Source organism: Hemicordylus capensis, chromosome 11 (assembly GCF_027244095.1).
Source record: "Hemicordylus capensis ecotype Gifberg chromosome 11, rHemCap1.1.pri, whole genome shotgun sequence".
NCBI lineage: Eukaryota > Metazoa > Chordata > Lepidosauria > Squamata > Cordylidae > Hemicordylus > Hemicordylus capensis.
In genome coordinates, this window is record NC_069667.1 from 9,369,632 (window position 1) to 9,388,455 (window position 18,824).

Sequence of the window (18,824 nt, forward strand, 5' to 3'; positions counted from 1 at the left end):
TTTGACCAGGGAAGGGGCAGCAACGGCAGCCTCCTCTACAAACGCTCCCCTTTCCGAGATATATAAAGCAGCGACCTAATCTTACCGGTCTACTTTCACAAGACATTACAAGATGGACAGTCAATGCTCTGCCAAAGCTGCATTCGGTAGGAGAGTGCTACCGTCGGTACTCCCTCAGCAGTAGTCCCAGGTGCTCATCAGCTGTGGCATGTCCCACAAAACATCCTCCTTCGCAGCAGGGAACAGGGCTATGGTCACTTACAGTGAAGGCTTCTTGCTGCTCCTGGATATGAGGCTATCCCGGCCCACCCACTTGGGCAGTCCAAGTCTACTGCAGGGACTGCCTTCTGTTCCTTCACATTGTTTCTAAATGGATATTTCCTCTTCTCCCGACTTGCCTGTACAGAACTGGGGCCAGTGGGGTGGGTATCCTTCCCAGGCCTGTTTAATCCTTCGAAGCTAATTTGCATAGTCCTGCCTCTGGAGCAGCAGAGATGTCCTCATATCCAGCAGTAGGAAGGATCCTTCATGGCAAGTAACCAATCTTTCGTGCCTTAGCTGGTGAATTGCAGTTTGTTCCTCCAGGGTCGAGAGAAAACACATCTGGCAGGTGGAGGGATCAGATGGACATCAGACTGAAAACTGAGGGTGCTGTTTAGCGTCCTTTGGGGAAGCGATACTGGGAACATGTTGGAGATGATGTTGATTATGATGAATTTCATGCATATACCTCATTCCACCTTGGCTAGTGAATGGCTCTTTTGTTCCAACAGGGACCAAAGGAAAAGGCTCTGCACCCACAAGTCATCATTAACAAAAATAGGAAAGAAGGCCGCTTCCAGATATTAAAGTGCCTCCGGAAGCTGGATGAGGTGAGGCAATCAGAAGCACACAGACCCGACATGGAGAACCCAGTTCTCTGGGACAAGCTTTCCCCTGAGCTCAGCTTCTTTGCTGAAGTATGTGGGTTATCTAGGGCAGAAACGAGGGGGGTCTTGGCCTGGGTGCTGTTGCAATTGGGGCTGGGCAGGTGTAGATTGGTGTCCCCCAGCTCGTCCTCTCCCAGTCCCAGCTGAAAAGCCCCACGTCCACCTCTTGAGCAGCCCTTGCCTCCACTGTCTCAGCTGAGAAGCGGGAGAAAAGGAGCTCTTTGCAGCTTGTCTGCTGCTTTCATTGCGGGCCAGGAGAACAAGCAGGAGAGAAGGCGAGCAGGGCAAGTGGCTGAGGGGCCTTGGGGCTGGGCAGGGGGCAAGGGGGAGTCACGTGAGGTGCCTCTGGGAGGCTCCTCCAGGCAGTGGGGCCCCCAGACAACTGTCTCCCCTTGCCCGATCGTTGTTACGCGTGTGCCCCTGCCCCGTCCTCTCCCAGGCCCAGCTGAAAAGCCCCACGTCCACCTCTTGAGCAGCCCTTGCCTCCACTCTCTCTGCCCCTCGCCATCACTGCAGCCCCCCCTGGCACTCCCCATGATGTGGGAAGCTCTGCCCCTCCAGCACTGGTGAGCCTAGTCTAGGTAGACTACTAGCAGCTTCTCCTTGACCAAGCTGACGTGGCCTTCCCCATGGATCAGATGGACCTCAGGCGGAAAAGGGAGGGTGCTGCTTAGCGTTTTCTCCAACCCACTCTCTTAGTCAAACCATGTGGGCGCTATAAGGCATATCCCAGATGAGAGCAACTGGCCCTATTCATCCCCAGCACAGTATCCCTCCAGTGGCAGTTGCTGGGGTGTATCTTATTTATTTATATTTATTTTACATTTTACATCCCGCACTTCCTCCAAGGAGCCCAGAGTGGTGTTTCTTATGTTTCTGTTTTAGATTGTGATCCCTTTGGGGACAAGGGACCATCTTTCTTTATATCTGTGTAAACCCCCTGTGGAACCTTTTGTTGAAAAGGGGTCTATAAATATCCATTGGATTCTTATTTGTAAGTCACGCCACATGTTTTGGAGGCCCAGGATGCAGCAGGCACCCTCCTCACGCCTTTCTTCCTCTTCTTGAATCCAGGAGACTCCGCAGAGGCCAGGTCTGCCAACCAGCCCCAGACAATCAACACCACCACAGCCCCTGCCGGCTCCTCCATCAGTTCCTGTCCCATCCAGCACTGCAGGCTCCTTCGAGAGCCCTGGATATGTGGTAAGCACTGCCCCTCCAGCACTGCCAGCCTAGACTGGAAGTAGCGCCCCATGTTTCAAGTGAATGTGGCCATCCACAGCCCCCCACCCACCCCACACTCATGCCGAAAGCCCAAAGCTCAGTGATAGACTGGCTGCCTTCTCTGCAGCAGGTCCAAGCTTACATCCCTGGAAAAGGGCAGAATCCTGTCCAGTCTCTCACAGGGACCCATGAGGGCTTATGTGCTTTTTGGAAGAATGTCCTCCTGCCTTCTTTCTGTCCCAAACCTTCACATCCGTTGGAGCGTGCATGGCACAGCCCAGGTGTCCGAGGATGCTTAAAGACCTACATCCAACACACTGAGCACTGCCAGTCTTCATGTGCCTTGTCCGTGTCGTATCTCCCTACTTCCATGGGCCAGAAGGCCTCAAAAGTTACTATTGCCAAGAGGATCAAAGCCTGCATATCATGTTGAAAATACCAAGGCCTCTCCATAGCTCGGCTCATTCGACCAGGGCAAGGGCAGCAACTGTTGGCCTCTCAATCCCGTCAAGAGCATCCCATAAACCTAATAAATAAACCATAAATCTCACCTAAAACGTTTCCTCAGAGGAGCCACGCTGTTTTTGCCACCTACCGTAGACTGATTCCTGACATGGAATCTCCACAACATTCTGGACACTACAAGGCCCTCCAGTCTAACCTATCAGCTCAATTCCACAGATCAATTTTAAATATCATGTTGAAAATACCAACGCCTCTCCATAGCTCAGCTCATTTGACCAGGGCAGGGGCAGCAACGGCTGCCTCCTCTACAAACGCTCCCCTTTCCGAGATATATAAAGCAGCAACCTAATCTTACCGGTCTACTTTCACAAGACATTACAAGATGGACAGTCAATGCTCTGCCGAAGCTGCATTTGGTAGGAGAGTGCTACAGTCCGTACTCCCTCTGCAGTAGTCCCAGATGTTTCCCACCCGGGCTCATCAGCTGTGGCATGTCCCACAAAACGTCCTCCTTCGCAGCAGGGAACGGGGCATTGGTCACTTACAGTGAAGGCTTCTTGCTGCTCCTGGATATGAGGCTATCCCGGCCCACCCACTTGGGCAGTCCAAGTCTACTGCAGGGACTGCCTTCTGTTCCTTCACATTGTTTCTAAATGGATATTTCCTCTTCTCCCGACTTGCCTGTACAGAACTGGGGCGGGTGGGGTGGATATCCTTCCCAGGCCTATTTAATCCTTCGAAGCTAATTTGCATAGTCCTGCCTCTGGAGCAGCAGAGATGTCCTCATATCCAGCAGTAGGAAGGATCCTTCATGGCAAGTAACCAATCTTTCGTGCCTTAGCTGGTGAATTGCAGTTTGTTCCTCCAGGGTCGAGAGAAAACACATCTGGCAGGTGGAGGGATCAGATGGACATCAGACTGAAAACTGAGGGTGCTGTTTAGCGTCCTTTGGGGAAGCGATACTGGGAACATGTTGGAGATGATGTTGATTATGATGAATTTCATGCATATACCTCATTCCATCTTGGCTAGTGAATGGCTCTTTTGTTCCACCAGGGACCAAAGGAAAAGGGTGTGCACCTACAAGTTGTCATTAACAACAATTGGAAAGAAGGCCGCTTCCAGATATTAAGGTGCCTCCGGAAGCTGGATGAGGTGAGGAAATCAGAAGCACACAGACCCGACATGGAGAACTTTCCCCTGAGCTCAGCTTCTTTGCTGAAGTATGTGGGTTATCTAGGGCAGAAACGAGAGGGGTCTTGGACTGGGTGCTGTTGCAATTGGGGCTGGGCAGGTGTAGATTGGTGTCCCCCGCCCCGTCCTCTCCCAGTCCCAGCTGAATAGCCCCACGTCCACCTCTTGAGCAGCCCTTGCCTCCACTCTCTCTGCCCCTCACCATCACTGCAGCCCCCCTCCCTCTCCCCGTGATGTGGGAAGCTCTGCCCCTCCAACACTGGTGAGCCTAGTCTAGGTAGACTACTAGCAGCTTCTCCTTGACCAAGCCGACGTGGCCATCCCCATGGATCAGATGGACCTCAGGCGGAAAAGGGAGGGTGCTAATTAGCGTTTTGTCCCCCCTACTCTCTTAGTCAAACCATGTGGGCATATCCCAGATGGGAGCAACTGGCCCTATCTATCCCCTGCACAGCATCCCTCCAGTGGCAGTTGCTGGGGTGTATCTTATTTATTTATATTTATTTTACATTTTACATCCCGCTCTTCCTCCAAGGAGCCCAGAGCGGTGTTTCTTATGTTTCTGTTTTAGATTGTGATCCCTTTGGGGACAAGGGACCATCTTTCTTTATATCTGTGTAAACCCCCTGTGGAACCTTTTGTTGAAAAGGGGTCTATAAATATCCATTGGATTCTTATTTGTAAGTCACGCCACATGTTTTGGAGGCCCAGGATGCAGCAGGCACCCTCCTCATGCCTTTCTTCCTCTTCTTGAATCCAGGAGACTCCGCAGAGGCCAGGTCTACCAACCACCCCCAGACTATCAACACCATCACAGCCCCTGCCGGCTCCTCCATCAGCTCCTGTCACACCGAGCACCGCAGGCTCCATCGAGAGCACCAGAGATGTGGTAAGCACTGCCCTTCCAGCACTGCCAGCCTAGACTGGAAGTAGCGCCCCATGTTTCAAGCGAATGTGGCCATACACAGCCCGCCCCCCCCACCCATGCCAGGAAAGCCCAAAGCTCAGTGGTAGACTGGCTGCCTTCTCTGCAGCCGGTCCGAGCTTCAGTCACTGGAAAAGGGCAGAATCCTGTCCAGTCTCTCACAGGGACCCATGGGGGCTGGACGTCCTCCTGCCTTCTTTCTGTTCCAAACCTTCACATGCGTTGGAGCGTGCATGGCACAGCCCAGGTGTCCGAGGATGCTTAAAGACCTACATCCAACACACTGAGCACTGCCAGTCTTCATGTGCCTTGTCCGTGTCGTATCTCCCTACTTCCATGGGCCAGAAGGCCTCAAAAGTTACTATTGCCAAGAGGATCAAAGCCTGCATATCATGTTGAAAATACCAAGGCCTCTCCATAGCTCGGCTCATTCAACCAGGGCAAGGGCAGCAACTGTTGGCCTCTCACTCCCGTCAACAGCATCTCATAAACCTAATAAGTAAACCATAAATCTCACCTAAAACGTTTCCTCAGAGGAGCCACGCTGTTTTTGCCACCTACCGTAGACTGATTCCTGACATGGAATCTCCACAACATTCTGGACACTACAAGGCCCTCCAGTCTAACCTATCAGCTCAATTCCACAGATCAATTTTAAATATCACGTTGAAAATACCAACGCCTCTCCATAGCTCAGCTCATTTGACCAGGGCAGGGGCAGCAACAGCTGCCTCCTCTACAAACGCTCCCCTTTCCGAGATATATAAAGCAGCGACCTAATCTTACCGGTCTACTTTCACAAGACATTACAAGATGGACAGTCAATGCTCTGCCGAAGCTGCATTTGGTAGGAGAGTGCTACAGTAGGTCCTCCCTCAGCAGTAGTCCAAGGTGCTTCCCACCCGGGCTCATCAGCTGTGGCATGTCCTACAAAACATCCTCCTTCGCAGCAGGGAACGGGGCATTGGTCACTTACAGTGAAGGCTTCCTGCTGCTCCTGGATATGAGGCTATCCCGGCCCACCCACTTGGGCAGTCCAAGTCTACTGCAGGGACTGCCTTCTGTTCCTTCACATTGTTTCTAAATGGATATTTCCAAGGCACCATTAACAACAATAGGAAAGAAGGCCGCTTCCAGATATTAAGGTGCCTCCGGAAGCTGGATGAGGTGAGGAAATCAGAAGCACCCAGACCCGACATGGAGAACCAAGTTCTCTGGGACAAGCTTTCCCCTGAGCTCAGCTTCTTTGCTGAAGTATGTGGGTTATCTAGGGCAGAAACGAGGGGGGTCTTGGCCTGGGTGCTGTTGCAATTAGGGCTGGGCAGGTGTAGATTGGTGTGTGTCCCACCCAGGGGCGTAGCAAGGTTGGAGTGGGCCCAAAGACGAGATTTCAAAATGCCCCCCCCTCAAAGTCCAGGGCCTCCGCACACCCGAGGCCCCCAAGGATTTAAGTCTGATATTTCAAAATAAGTATGCAGCCTGGAAAGACATTTCACTGAATACACACACGCACACGTCACAATATATAGTGATATACATTGAGTACTCTACATCTGTGCTACTTTTAATGCCTAGAACACACTAGAAAGACAAATTATTAAAATGGCCCCCTTGCTGCAGATTAGCAAAGGAGACTTTCAACCATGCAGGGTGAGCCTATGTTTGTTTTCTCAGAATTCTGAACAAATTCAGTCAAGTTCGATTCCAGGAGGTTTTTCACATGAGGCTTTTAAAGCGCTTTAACGCGCATCTCCTCTGGAATGGAGGTGCTGCATTCACATGTTGGCCAGATTTACCCTGAAGTCCCTGCAACTTATTGGAGAGCAGTTCACACACAAGAAAAATAAAATAAAATAAAAGGACAACACATGCTTCACAGTTCTCACTCAGACCTTCTGGGTTGCAAAACAACTTGAACATAAGTGCATTTATAAATGAATGAATGAATGAATGAATGAATGAATAAAATAAATATAATACTGTTTGTTCCAATAGTTTTTGTAATTTTCTGCCATGAAACAAACCACTTATAGGACTTTTTAGATAGTTTTTTTTAAGCCAGCAAATTTTCCAAGCTGTTTTAAAATAAATAGTCAGAGACTTGTCAGTCCCACCCACCCCCCATAGCAAAGCCCTATGGCAAGCAGATGCCTATATATCCGGGGGGTGGGTGGGCGGGGAAGGAAACCACAAAAAGGAGTTCACACTCTACCTTGCAAATGCTGGCCTGGGTTGGGCAGGGCAGCAAGGGGTCTTCTGCTGCAGAGAACAGTGGTGGCCACTCTGGCTGCCTCCTCCTTCCTGGGTGCTTGGGCCCTACTGGAGTTCAGGCTTCACAGAGGCCTACACTGAGGCCTCCGTGGAAGCCCCGGCCACCCGCCGATCAGCTGAGAAGAGGGAGAAAAGGAGCTCTTGGCAGCTTGTCTGCTGCTTCCATTGCGGGCCAGGAGAACAAGCAGGAGAGAAGGCGAGCAGGGCAAGTGGCTGAGGGGCCTTGGGGCTGGGCAGGGGGCAAGGGGGAGTCACGTGAGGTGCCTCTGGGAGGCTCCTCCAGGCAGTGGGGCCCCCAGACAACTGTCTCCCCTTGCCCGATCGTTGTTACGCGTGTGCCCCCGCCCCGTCCTCTCCCAGGCCCAGCTGAAAAGCCCCACGTCCACCTCTTGAGCAGCCCTTGCCTCCACTCTCTCTGCCCCTCGCCATCACTGCAGCCCCCCCTGGCGCTCCCCATGATGTGGGAAGCTCTGCCCCTCCAGCACTGGTGAGCCTAGTCTAGGTAGACTACTAGCAGCTTCTCCTTGACCAAGCTGACGTGGCCTTCCCCATGGATCAGATGGACCTCAGGCGGAAAAGGGAGGGTGCTGCTTAGCGTTTTCTCCACCCCACTCTCTTAGTCAAACCATGTGGGCGCTATAAGGCATATCTCAGATGAGAGCAACTGGCCCTATCTATCCCCAGCACAGTATCCCTCCAGTGGCAGTTGCTGGGGTGTATCTTATTTATTTATATTTATTTTACATTTTACATCCCGCACTTCCTCCAAGGAGCCCAGAGTGGTGTTTCTTATGTTTCTGTTTTAGATTGTGATCCCTTTGGCGACAAGGGACCATCTTTCTTTATATCTGTGTAAACCCCCTGTGGAACCTTTGTTGAAAAGGGGTCTATAAATATCCATTGGATTTTTATTTGTAAGTCACGCCACATGTTTTGAAGGCCCAGGATGCAGCAGGCACCCTCCTCACGCCTTTCTTCCTCTTCTTGAATCCAGGAGACTCCGCAGAGGCCAGGTCTGCCAACCAGCCCCAGACAATCAACACCACCACAGCCCCTGCCGGCTCCTCCATCAGTTCCTGTCCCATCCAGCACTGCAGGCTCCTTCGAGAGCCCTGGATATGTGGTAAGCACTGCCCCTCCAGCACTGCCAGCCTAGACTGGAAGTAGCGCCCCATGTTTCAAGTGAATGTGGCCATCCACAGCCCCCCACCCACCCCACACTCATGCCAGGAAAGCCCAAAGCTCAGTGGTAGACTGGCTGCCTTCTCTGCAGCAGGTCCGAGCTTACATCCCTGGAAAAGGGCAGAATCCTGTCCAGTCTCTCACAGGGACCCATGAGGGCTTATGTGCTGTTTGGAAGGACGTCCTCCTGCCTTCTTTCTGTCCCAAACCTTCACATCCGTTGGAGCGTGCATGGCACAGCCCAGATGTCCGAGGATGTTTTAAGACCTACATCCAACACACTGAGCACTGCCGGTCTTCATGTGCCTTGTCCGTGTCTTATCTCCCTACTTCCATGGGCCAGAAGGCCTCAAAAGTTACTATTGCCAAGAGGATCAAAGCCTGCATATCATGTTGAAAATACCAAGGCCTCTCCATAGCTCAGCTCATTCGACCAGGGCAAGGGCAGCAACTGTTGGCCTCTCACTCCCGTCAAGAACATCCCATAAACCTAAAAAATAAACCATAAATCTCACCTAAAACGTTTCCTCAGAGGAGCCACGCTGTTTTTGCCACCTACCATAGACTGATTCCTGACATGGAATCTCCACAACATTCTGGACACTACAAGGCCCTCCAGTCTAACCTATCAGCTCAATTCCACAGATCAATTTTAAATATCATGTTGAAAATACCAACGCCTCTCCATAGCTCAGCTCATTTGACCAGGGCAGGGGCAGCAACGGCTGCCTCCTCTACAAACGCTCCCCTTTCCGAGATATATAAAGCAGCGACCTAATCTTACCGGTCTACTTTCACAAGACATTACAAGATGGACAGTCAATGCTCTGCCGAAGCTGCATTTGGTAGGAGAGTGCTACAGTCCGTACTCCCTCAGCAGTAATCCCAGATGTTTCCCACCCGGGCTCATCAGCTGTGGCATGTCCCACAAAACGTCCTCCTTCGCAGCAGGGAACGGAGCATTGGTCACTTACAGTGAAGGCTTCTTGCTGCTCCTGGATATGAGGCTATCCCGGCCCACCCACTTGGGCAGTCCAAGTCTACTGCAGGGACTGCCTTCTGTTCCTTCACATTGTTTCTAAATGGATATTTCCTCTTCTCCCGACTTGCCTGTACAGAACTGGGGCGGGTGGGGTGGATATCCTTCCCAGGCCTGTTTAATCCTTCAAAGCTAATTTGCATAGTCCTGCCTCTGGAGCAGCAGAGATGTCCTCATATCCAGCAGTAGGAAGGATCCTTCATGGCAAGTAACCAATCTTTCATGCCTTAGCTGGTGAATTGCAGTTTGTTCCTCCAGGGTCGAGAGAGAAAACATCTGGCAGGTGGAGGGATCAGATGGACATCAGACTGAAAACTGAGGGTGCTGTTTAGCGTCCTTTGGGGAAGCGATACTGGGAACATGTTGGAGATGATGTTGATTATGATGAATTTCATGCATATACCTCATTCCATCTTGGCTAGTGAATGGCTCTTTTGTTCCACCAGGGACCAAAGGAAAAGGCTGTGCACCTACAAGTCGTCATAAACAACAATTGGAAAGAAGGCCGCTTCCAGATATTAAGGTGCCTCCGGAAGCTGGATGAGGTGAGGAAATCAGAAGCACACAGACGCGACATGGAGAACTTTCCCCTGAGCTCAGCTTCTTTGCTGAAGTATGTGGGTTATCTAGGGCAGAAACGAGGGGGGTCTTGGACTGGGTGCTGTTGCAATTGGGGCTGGGCAGGTGTAGATTGGTGTCCCCCGCCCCGTCCTCTCCCAGTCCCAGCTGAATAGCCCCACGTCCACCTCTTGAGCAGCCCTTGCCTCCACTCTCTCTGCCCCTCACCATCACTGCAGCCCCCCTCCCTCTCCCCGTGATGTGGGAAGCTCTGCCCCTCCAACACTGGTGAGCCTAGTCTAGGTAGACTACTAGCAGCTTCTCCTTGACCAAGCCGACGTGGCCATCCCCATGGATCAGATGGACCTCAGGCGGAAAAGGGAGGGTGCTGCTTAGCGTTTTGTCCCCCCTACTCTCTTAGTCAAACCATGTGGGCATATCCCAGATGAGAGCAACTGGCCCTATCTATCCCCTGCACAGCATCCCTCCAGTGGCAGTTGCTGGGGTGTATCTTATTTATTTATATTTATTTTACATTTTACATCCCGCTCTTCCTCCAAGGAGCCCAGAGCGGTGTTTCTTATGTTTCTGTTTTAGATTGTGATCCCTTTGGGGACAAGGGACCATCTTTCTTTATATCTGTGTAAACCCCCTGTGGAACCTTTTGTTGAAAAGGGGTCTATAAATATCCATTGGATTCTTATTTGTAAGTCACGCCACATGTTTTGGAGGCCCAGGATGCAGCAGGCACCCTCCTCATGCCTTTCTTCCTCTTCTTGAATCCAGGAGACTCCGCAGAGGCCAGGTCTACCAACCACCCCCAGACTATCAACACCATCACAGCCCCTGCCGGCTCCTCCATCAGCTCCTGTCACACCGAGCACCGCAGGCTCCATCGAGAGCACCAGAGATGTGGTAAGCACTGCCCTTCCAGCACTGCCAGCCTAGAGTGGAAGTAGCGCCCCATGTTTCAAGCGAAGGTGGCCATACACAGCCCGCCCCCCCCACCCATGCCAGGAAAGCCCAAAGCTCAGTGGTAGACTGGCTGCCTTCTCTGCAGCCGGTCCGAGCTTCAATCACTGGAAAAGGGCAGAATCCTGTCCAGTCTCTCACAGGGACCCATGGGGGCTGGACGTCCTCCTGCCTTCTTTCTGTTCCAAACCTTCACATGCGTTGGAGCGTGCATGGCACAGCCCAGGTGTCCGAGGATGCTTAAAGACCTACATCCAACACACTGAGCACTGCCAGTCTTCATGTGCCTTGTCCGTGTCGTATCTCCCTACTTCCATGGGCCAGAAGGCCTCAAAAGTTACTATTGCCAAGAGGATCAAAGCCTGCATATCATGTTGAAAATACCAAGGCCTCTCCATAGCTCGGCTCATTCAACCAGGGCAAGGGCAGCAACTGTTGGCCTCTCACTCCCGTCAACAGCATCTCATAAACCTAATAAGTAAACCATAAATCTCACCTAAAATGTTTCCTCAGAGGAGCCACGCTGTTTTTGCCACCTACCGTAGACTGATTCCTGACATGGAATCTCCACAACATTCTGGACACTACAAGGCCCTCCAGTCTAACCTATCAGCTCAATTCCACAGATCAATTTTAAATATCACGTTGAAAATACCAACGCCTCTCCATAGCTCAGCTCATTTGACCAGGGCAGGGGCAGCAACAGCTGCCTCCTCTACAAACGCTCCCCTTTCCGAGATATATAAAGCAGCGACCTAATCTTACCGGTCTACTTTCACAAGACATTACAAGATGGACAGTCAATGCTCTGCCGAAGCTGCATTTGGTAGGAGAGTGCTACAGTAGGTACTCCCTCAGCAGTAGTCCAAGGTGCTTCCCACCCGGGCTCATCAGCTGTGGCATGTCCTACAAAACATCCTCCTTCGCAGCAGGGAACGGGGCATTGGTCACTTACAGTGAAGGCTTCCTGCTGCTCCTGGATATGAGGCTATCCCGGCCCACCCACTTGGGCAGTCCAAGTCTACTGCAGGGACTGCCTTCTGTTCCTTCACATTGTTTCTAAATGGATATTTCCAAGGCACCATTAACAACAATAGGAAAGAAGGCCGCTTCCAGATATTAAGGTGCCTCCGGAAGCTGGATGAGGTGAGGAAATCAGAAGCACCCAGACCCGACATGGAGAACCAAGTTCTCTGGGACAAGCTTTCCCCTGAGCTCAGCTTCTTTGCTGAAGTATGTGGGTTATCTAGGGCAGAAACGAGGGGGGTCTTGGCCTGGGTGCTGTTGCAATTAGGGCTGGGCAGGTGTAGATTGGTGTGTGTCCCACCCAGGGGCGTAGCAAGGTTGGAGTGGGCCCAAAGACGAGATTTCAAAATGCCCCCCCCTCAAAGTCCAGGGCCTCCGCACACCCGAGGCCCCCAAGGATTTAAGTCTGATATTTCAAAATAAGTATGCAGCCTGGAAAGACATTTCACTGAATACACACACGCACACGTCACAATATATAGTGATATACATTGAGTACTCTACATCTGTGCTACTTTTAATGCCTAGAACACACTAGAAAGACAAATTATTAAAATGGCCCCCTTGCTGCAGATTAGCAAAGGAGACTTTCAACCATGCAGGGTGAGCCTATGTTTGTTTTCTCAGAATTCTGAACAAATTCAGTCAAGTTCGATTCCAGGAGGTTTTTCACATGAGGCTTTTAAAGCGCTTTAACGCGCATCTCCTCTGGAATGGAGGTGCTGCATTCACATGTTGGCCAGATTTACCCTGAAGTCCCTGCAACTTATTGGAGAGCAGTTCACACACAAGAAAAATAAAATAAAATAAAAGGACAACACATGCTTCACAGTTCTCACTCAGACCTTCTGGGTTGCAAAACAACTTGAACATAAGTGCATTTATAAATGAATGAATGAATGAATGAATGAATAAAATAAATATAATACTGTTTGTTCCAATAGTTTTTGTAATTTTCTGCCATGAAACAAACCACTTATAGGACTTTTTAGATACTTGTTTTTAAGCCAGCAAATTTTCCAAGCTGTTTTAAAATAAATAGTCAGAGACTTGTCAGTCCCACCCACCCCCCATAGCAAAGCCCTATGGCAAGCAGATGCCTATATATCCGGGGGGTGGGTGGGCGGGGAAGGAAACCACAAAAAGGAGTTCACACTCTACCTTGCAAATGCTGGCCTGGGTTGGGCAGGGCAGCAAGGGGTCTTCTGCTGCAGAGAACAGTGGTGGCCACTCTGGCTGCCTCCTCCTTCCTGGGTGCTTGGGCCCTACTGGAGTTCAGGCTTCACAGAGGCCTACACTGAGGCCTCCGTGGAAGCCCCGGCCACCCGCCGATCAGCTGAGAAGAGGGAGAAAAGGAGCTCTTGGCAGCTTGTCTGCTGCTTCCATTGCGGGCCAGGAGAACAAGCAGGAGAGAAGGCGAGCAGGGCAAGTGGCTGAGGGGCCTTGGGGCTGGGCAGGGGGCAAGGGGGAGTCACGTGAGGTGCCTCTGGGAGGCTCCCCCAGGCAGTGGGGCCCCCAGACAACTGTCTCCCCTTGCCCGATCGTTGTTACGCGTGTGCCCCCGCCCCGTCCTCTCCCAGGCCCAGCTGAAAAGCCCCACGTCCACCTCTTGAGCAGCCCTTGCCTCCACTCTCTCTGCCCCTCGCCATCACTGCAGCCCCCCCTGGCGCTCCCCATGATGTGGGAAGCTCTGCCCCTCCAGCACTGGTGAGCCTAGTCTAGGTAGACTACTAGCAGCTTCTCCTTGACCAAGCTGACGTGGCCTTCCCCATGGATCAGATGGACCTCAGGCGGAAAAGGGAGGGTGCTGCTTAGCGTTTTCTCCACCCCACTCTCTTAGTCAAACCATGTGGGCGCTATAAGGCATATCTCAGATGAGAGCAACTGGCCCTATCTATCCCCAGCACAGTATCCCTCCAGTGGCAGTTGCTGGGGTGTATCTTATTTATTTATATTTATTTTACATTTTACATCCCGCACTTCCTCCAAGGAGCCCAGAGTGGTGTTTCTTATGTTTCTGTTTTAGATTGTGATCCCTTTGGCGACAAGGGACCATCTTTCTTTATATCTGTGTAAACCCCCTGTGGAACCTTTGTTGAAAAGGGGTCTATAAATATCCATTGGATTTTTATTTGTAAGTCACGCCACATGTTTTGAAGGCCCAGGATGCAGCAGGCACCCTCCTCACGCCTTTCTTCCTCTTCTTGAATCCAGGAGACTCCGCAGAGGCCAGGTCTGCCAACCAGCCCCAGACAATCAACACCACCACAGCCCCTGCCTCCTCCTCCATCAGTTCCTGTCCCATCCAGCACTGCAGGCTCCTTCGAGAGCCCTGGATATGTGGTAAGCACTGCCACTCCAGCACTGCCAGCCTAGACTGGAAGTAGCGCCCCATGTTTCAAGTGAATGTGGCCATCCACAGCCCCCCACCCACCCCACACTCATGCCAGGAAAGCCCAAAGCTCAGTGGTAGACTGGCTGCCTTCTCTGCAGCAGGTCCGAGCTTACATCCCTGGAAAAGGGCAGAATCCTGTCCAGTCTCTCACAGGGACCCATGAGGGCTTATGTGCTGTTTGGAAGGACGTCCTCCTGCCTTCTTTCTGTCCCAAACCTTCACATCCGTTGGAGCGTGCATGGCACAGCCCAGATGTCCGAGGATGTTTTAAGACCTACATCCAACACACTGAGCACTGCCGGTCTTCATGTGCCTTGTCCGTGTCTTATCTCCCTACTTCCATGGGCCAGAAGGCCTCAAAAGTTACTATTGCCAAGAGGATCAAAGCCTGCATATCATGTTGAAAATACCAAGGCCTCTCCATAGCTCAGCTCATTCGACCAGGGCAAGGGCAGCAACTGTTGGCCTCTCACTCCCGTCAAGAACATCCCATAAACCTAAAAAATAAACCATAAATCTCACCTAAAACGTTTCCTCAGAGGAGCCACGCTGTTTTTGCCACCTACCATAGACTGATTCCTGACATGGAATCTCCACAACATTCTGGACACTACAAGGCCCTCCAGTCTAACCTATCAGCTCAATTCCACAGATCAATTTTAAATATCATGTTGAAAATACCAACGCCTCTCCATAGCTCAGCTCATTTGACCAGGGCAGGGGCAGCAACGGCTGCCTCCTCTACAAACGCTCCCCTTTCCGAGATATATAAAGCAGCGACCTAATCTTACCGGTCTACTTTCACAAGACATTACAAGATGGACAGTCAATGCTCTGCCGAAGCTGCATTTGGTAGGAGAGTGCTACAGTCCGTACTCCCTCAGCAGTAATCCCAGATGTTTCCCACCCGGGCTCATCAGCTGTGGCATGTCCCACAAAACGTCCTCCTTCGCAGCAGGGAACGGGGCATTGGTCACTTACAGTGAAGGCTTCTTGCTGCTCCTGGATATGAGGCTATCCCGGCCCACCCACTTGGGCAGTCCAAGTCTACTGCAGGGACTGCCTTCTGTTCCTTCACATTGTTTCTAAATGGATATTTCCTCTTCTCCCGACTTGCCTGTACAGAACTGGGGCGGGTGGGGTGGATATCCTTCCCAGGCCTGTTTAATCCTTCAAAGCTAATTTGCATAGTCCTGCCTCTGGAGCAGCAGAGATGTCCTCATATCCAGCAGTAGGAAGGATCCTTCATGGCAAGTAACCAATCTTTCATGCCTTAGCTGGTGAATTGCAGTTTGTTCCTCCAGGGTCGAGAGAGAAAACATCTGGCAGGTGGAGGGATCAGATGGACATCAGACTGAAAACTGAGGGTGCTGTTTAGCGTCCTTTGGGGAAGCGATACTGGGAACATGTTGGAGATGATGTTGATTATGATGAATTTCATGCATATACCTCATTCCATCTTGGCTAGTGAATGGCTCTTTTGTTCCACCAGGGACCAAAGGAAAAGGCTGTGCACCTACAAGTCGTCATAAACAACAATTGGAAAGAAGGCCGCTTCCAGATATTAAGGTGCCTCCGGAAGCTGGATGAGGTGAGGAAATCAGAAGCACACAGACCCGACATGGAGAACTTTCCCCTGAGCTCAGCTTCTTTGCTGAAGTATGTGGGTTATCTAGGGCAGAAACGAGGGGGGTCTTGGACTGGGTGCTGTTGCAATTGGGGCTGGGCAGGTGTAGATTGGTGTCCCCCGCCCCGTCCTCTCCCAGTCCCAGCTGAAAAGCCCCACGTCCACCTCTTGAGCAGCCCTTGCCTCCACTCTCTCTGCCCCTCACCATCACTGCAGCCCCCCTCCCTCTCCCCGTGATGTGGGAAGCTCTGCCCCTCCAACACTGGTGAGCCTAGTCTAGGTAGACTACTAGCAGCTTCTCCTTGACCAAGCCGACGTGGCCATCCCCATGGATCAGATGGACCTCAGGCGGAAAAGGGAGGGTGCTGCTTAGCGTTTTGTCCCCCCTACTCTCTTAGTCAAACCATGTGGGCATATCTCAGATGAGAGCAACTGGCCCTATCTATCCCCTGCACAGCATCCCTCCAGTGGCAGTTGCTGGGGTGTATCTTATTTATTTATATTTATTTTACATTTTACATCCCGCTCTTCCTCCAAGGAGCCCAGAGCGGTGTTTCTTATGTTTCTGTTTTAGATTGTGATCCCTTTGGGGGCAAGGGACCATCTTTCTTTATATCTGTGTAAACCCCCTGTGGAACCTTTTGTTGAAAAGGGGTCTATAAATATCCATTGGATTCTTATTTGTAAGTCACGCCACATGTTTTGGAGGCCCAGGATGCAGCAGGCACCCTCCTCACGCCTTTCTTCCTCTTCTTGAATCCAGGAGACTCCGCAGAGGCCAGGTCTGCCAACCAGCATCAGACTATCAACACCACCACAGCCCCTGCCTCCTCCTCCATCAGCTCTACTCCTACCCAGCACTGCAGGCTCCTTCGAGAGCGCTGGATATGTGGTAAGCACTGCCCCTCCAGCACTGCCAGCCTAGACTGGAAGTAGCGCCCCATGTTTCAAGTGAATGTGGCCATCCACAGCCCGCCCCCCTCCCCCCACTCATGCCAGGAAAGCCCAAAGCTCAGTGGTAGACTGGCTGCCTTCTCTGCAGCAGTTCCAAGCTTACATCCATGGAAAAGGGCAGAATCCTGTCCAGTCTCTCACAGGGACCCATGAGGGCTAACGTGCTCTTTGGATGGCATGGCATGGTTCCAGGAGTGGGTGTCAGAAGATGAGCAGGGAGCTCCCAATCCGAAGATGAGGGCAGAGGCATCTCTTCAGGCCATTAAGGGGGTTCTTGACCCACCCCACAGTTGCCATTTGCACAGCCCTGAGCTAGATTGCCAAGCAATTTAGAAGCAGCAGAAGGCTGAATTGGCCAATTCATGGAGGACAGGTCAATCATAGCTACTAGTCTTGTTGGCTATATGCCTCCTCCGGGCTCAGAGGCAGGATGCCCCTGAGTAGCAGTTGCAGGGGAGCAGTGGCAGGAGAGGGGCATGCCTTCACCTCTGGCTTGTGGGCTTCCCAGAGGTACCTGATGGCCAGTGAGGGAAACAAGAGGCTGCACTTAGATAGGCCTGGAGCCTGAACCAGCAGGGCTGATCTATTGCACCCTCCCAGTGTTAGCATGTCTTTCCTTAAGGACATCCCCTGAGAAAGAGAAGGGTCACGGAAGACCTAATCAGTGTGCATAAAGTCACAATTGTGATAAAAGTCATTATCAGTCATCAAAATTCTGTTTAGGGCGACGTCCTCATCTCTCCTCCCTCCCCCCCTTTTAGGATAAGAACTGGAACAGGGGAAGGCCAGATAACGCAGGAGGAGGCCCAATCAGATGTGCAGCGAGGTAATTTTGGAACCTGGCCCTAAAGGCTTTTGGACACCCCCCTCCACTGCAAATTAAGCATCGTCATGTTTGGCCGGGCAACCACACTACCCGGGAGAGACTAAAGAGGATTTGAGGGCCCCCAGGGGCTGTGGAGGCCCTGGTCTTTGTCTCGGGAATCCAGGGGTAAGAGTGCCTCTGGGCCCTAGGTAACTTTGTTTTAAGTGGAGGTGAGTCCGAGTCCGTTCCAATGGAATGAGAGGAGAGTCATTCGAGAAGTGTCTTGTGCGCTGGCTTCAGCTCTTCTGGCACACTCACCTCCCCTTGAAGCAACTCTCTGGATCAGTGGACCTTGGCTGTGCCTTCCATGAGAGGTTTTGTGATTTTTAAAGCTCAGCCACAAAAAGAAGGTGGGGGTGGGGGGATATGAAACACAGACAGAGCTTTGGTCCACCATCCCTGACTAGAGCAGCTCTTCAGGGGCGCAGGCAGCAAAAATAGTTTGGCCTGGGGCAGAAATCACTTATGGGGTCCTCTGTGATGAGTCAAGATGGTTCAGGCCGTGCTGGAATGAGAAGAGTCTCTGTGGCTGGACAAGGGTTCTGGCGTGGCTTCTCCCGGACCCACCCGTTTCCCGCATGGGGGAACCATTCTCGTTTCGGGGTGCCTTCGGACTACTGAACATTTCCCACGCTCTGCCATGGGAAGGGGAACAGGTTGGTTATCTCCATGGAGATGTGGGAACTAGGCCGAAGGCCTCGCCAGGAAAACCATGGGGCTGGAATCGGTTCTTTCCTGGATCTGAACAGGAATTAGTCATTCTTCACTCTAGCTGGGTGGAATCCTGCAGAGCAAACTCTGTCCAGCCTCAAGAACTGATTCCTTTCCTCCTCTCTCTTTTGCAGGTTCAAAGCGAGGAGAAGCTGGCCACAGTGATGCCTTTCAATGTTTGTACTCCACATGATTATTTATATTATCTATATTATTTAGTATTATTTGTATACATTTATGAGTGCATAGAACTGGACGAGTGTGTCTTGGCAGCATGCAATCATTCCCTCATAGGTTGACAAGCTGTCTTTATAAGGATCTTATTTCATGCCCATTATCATGGGCTGTCTGTTGGAGAACTAAATAGCAGCGCTGAATTGTGCAGAAATGTACTTTGCTCTGCTGATACGGAATTGTTGCAGTATTGGATTGTCAGTTTGGTTGTTACAGAGAATCCTGAACTGTAATTGGTGGTGGTTGCTCTAAT

At 51.4% G+C, this 18,824-nt stretch overlaps 2 protein-coding genes across 5 annotated transcripts in view; one reads left to right on the forward strand and one right to left on the reverse strand.

Moving 5' to 3' along the window:
* LOC128335746 (55 kDa erythrocyte membrane protein-like) overlaps positions 1-3,009 on the reverse strand; it is a 52,686-nt gene extending 49,677 nt beyond the window's left edge. The window contains exon 1 of the mRNA XM_053274475.1: positions 2,974-3,009. Within this exon, the coding sequence (XP_053130450.1) occupies positions 2,974-2,994 (21 nt within the window). The 5' untranslated portion in view covers positions 2,995-3,009. The remainder of the gene's footprint in view (positions 1-2,973) is intronic.
* Positions 1-18,824, forward strand: part of LOC128335745 (proteoglycan 4-like) — a 32,328-nt gene that overhangs the window by 10,339 nt on the left and 3,165 nt on the right. Inside the window, exons 7-18 of one of the 4 annotated variants that reach the window (XM_053274468.1) lie at positions 774-872; positions 2,004-2,132; positions 3,675-3,773; positions 4,573-4,701; positions 8,003-8,131; positions 9,676-9,774; positions 10,574-10,702; positions 14,000-14,128; positions 15,673-15,771; positions 16,571-16,699; positions 17,523-17,587; positions 18,472-18,513. In XM_053274468.1, coding sequence (XP_053130443.1) covers positions 774-872; positions 2,004-2,132; positions 3,675-3,773; positions 4,573-4,701; positions 8,003-8,131; positions 9,676-9,774; positions 10,574-10,702; positions 14,000-14,128; positions 15,673-15,771; positions 16,571-16,699; positions 17,523-17,587; positions 18,472-18,502 — 1,266 coding nt within the window. In that variant the 3' untranslated portion in view covers positions 18,503-18,513. The remainder of the gene's footprint in view (positions 1-773; positions 873-2,003; positions 2,133-3,674; positions 3,774-4,572; positions 4,702-8,002; positions 8,132-9,675; positions 9,775-10,573; positions 10,703-13,999; positions 14,129-15,672; positions 15,772-16,570; positions 16,700-17,522; positions 17,588-18,471; positions 18,514-18,824) is intronic. The other 3 variants (XM_053274469.1, XM_053274470.1, XM_053274471.1) reach the window with 3 other exon arrangements.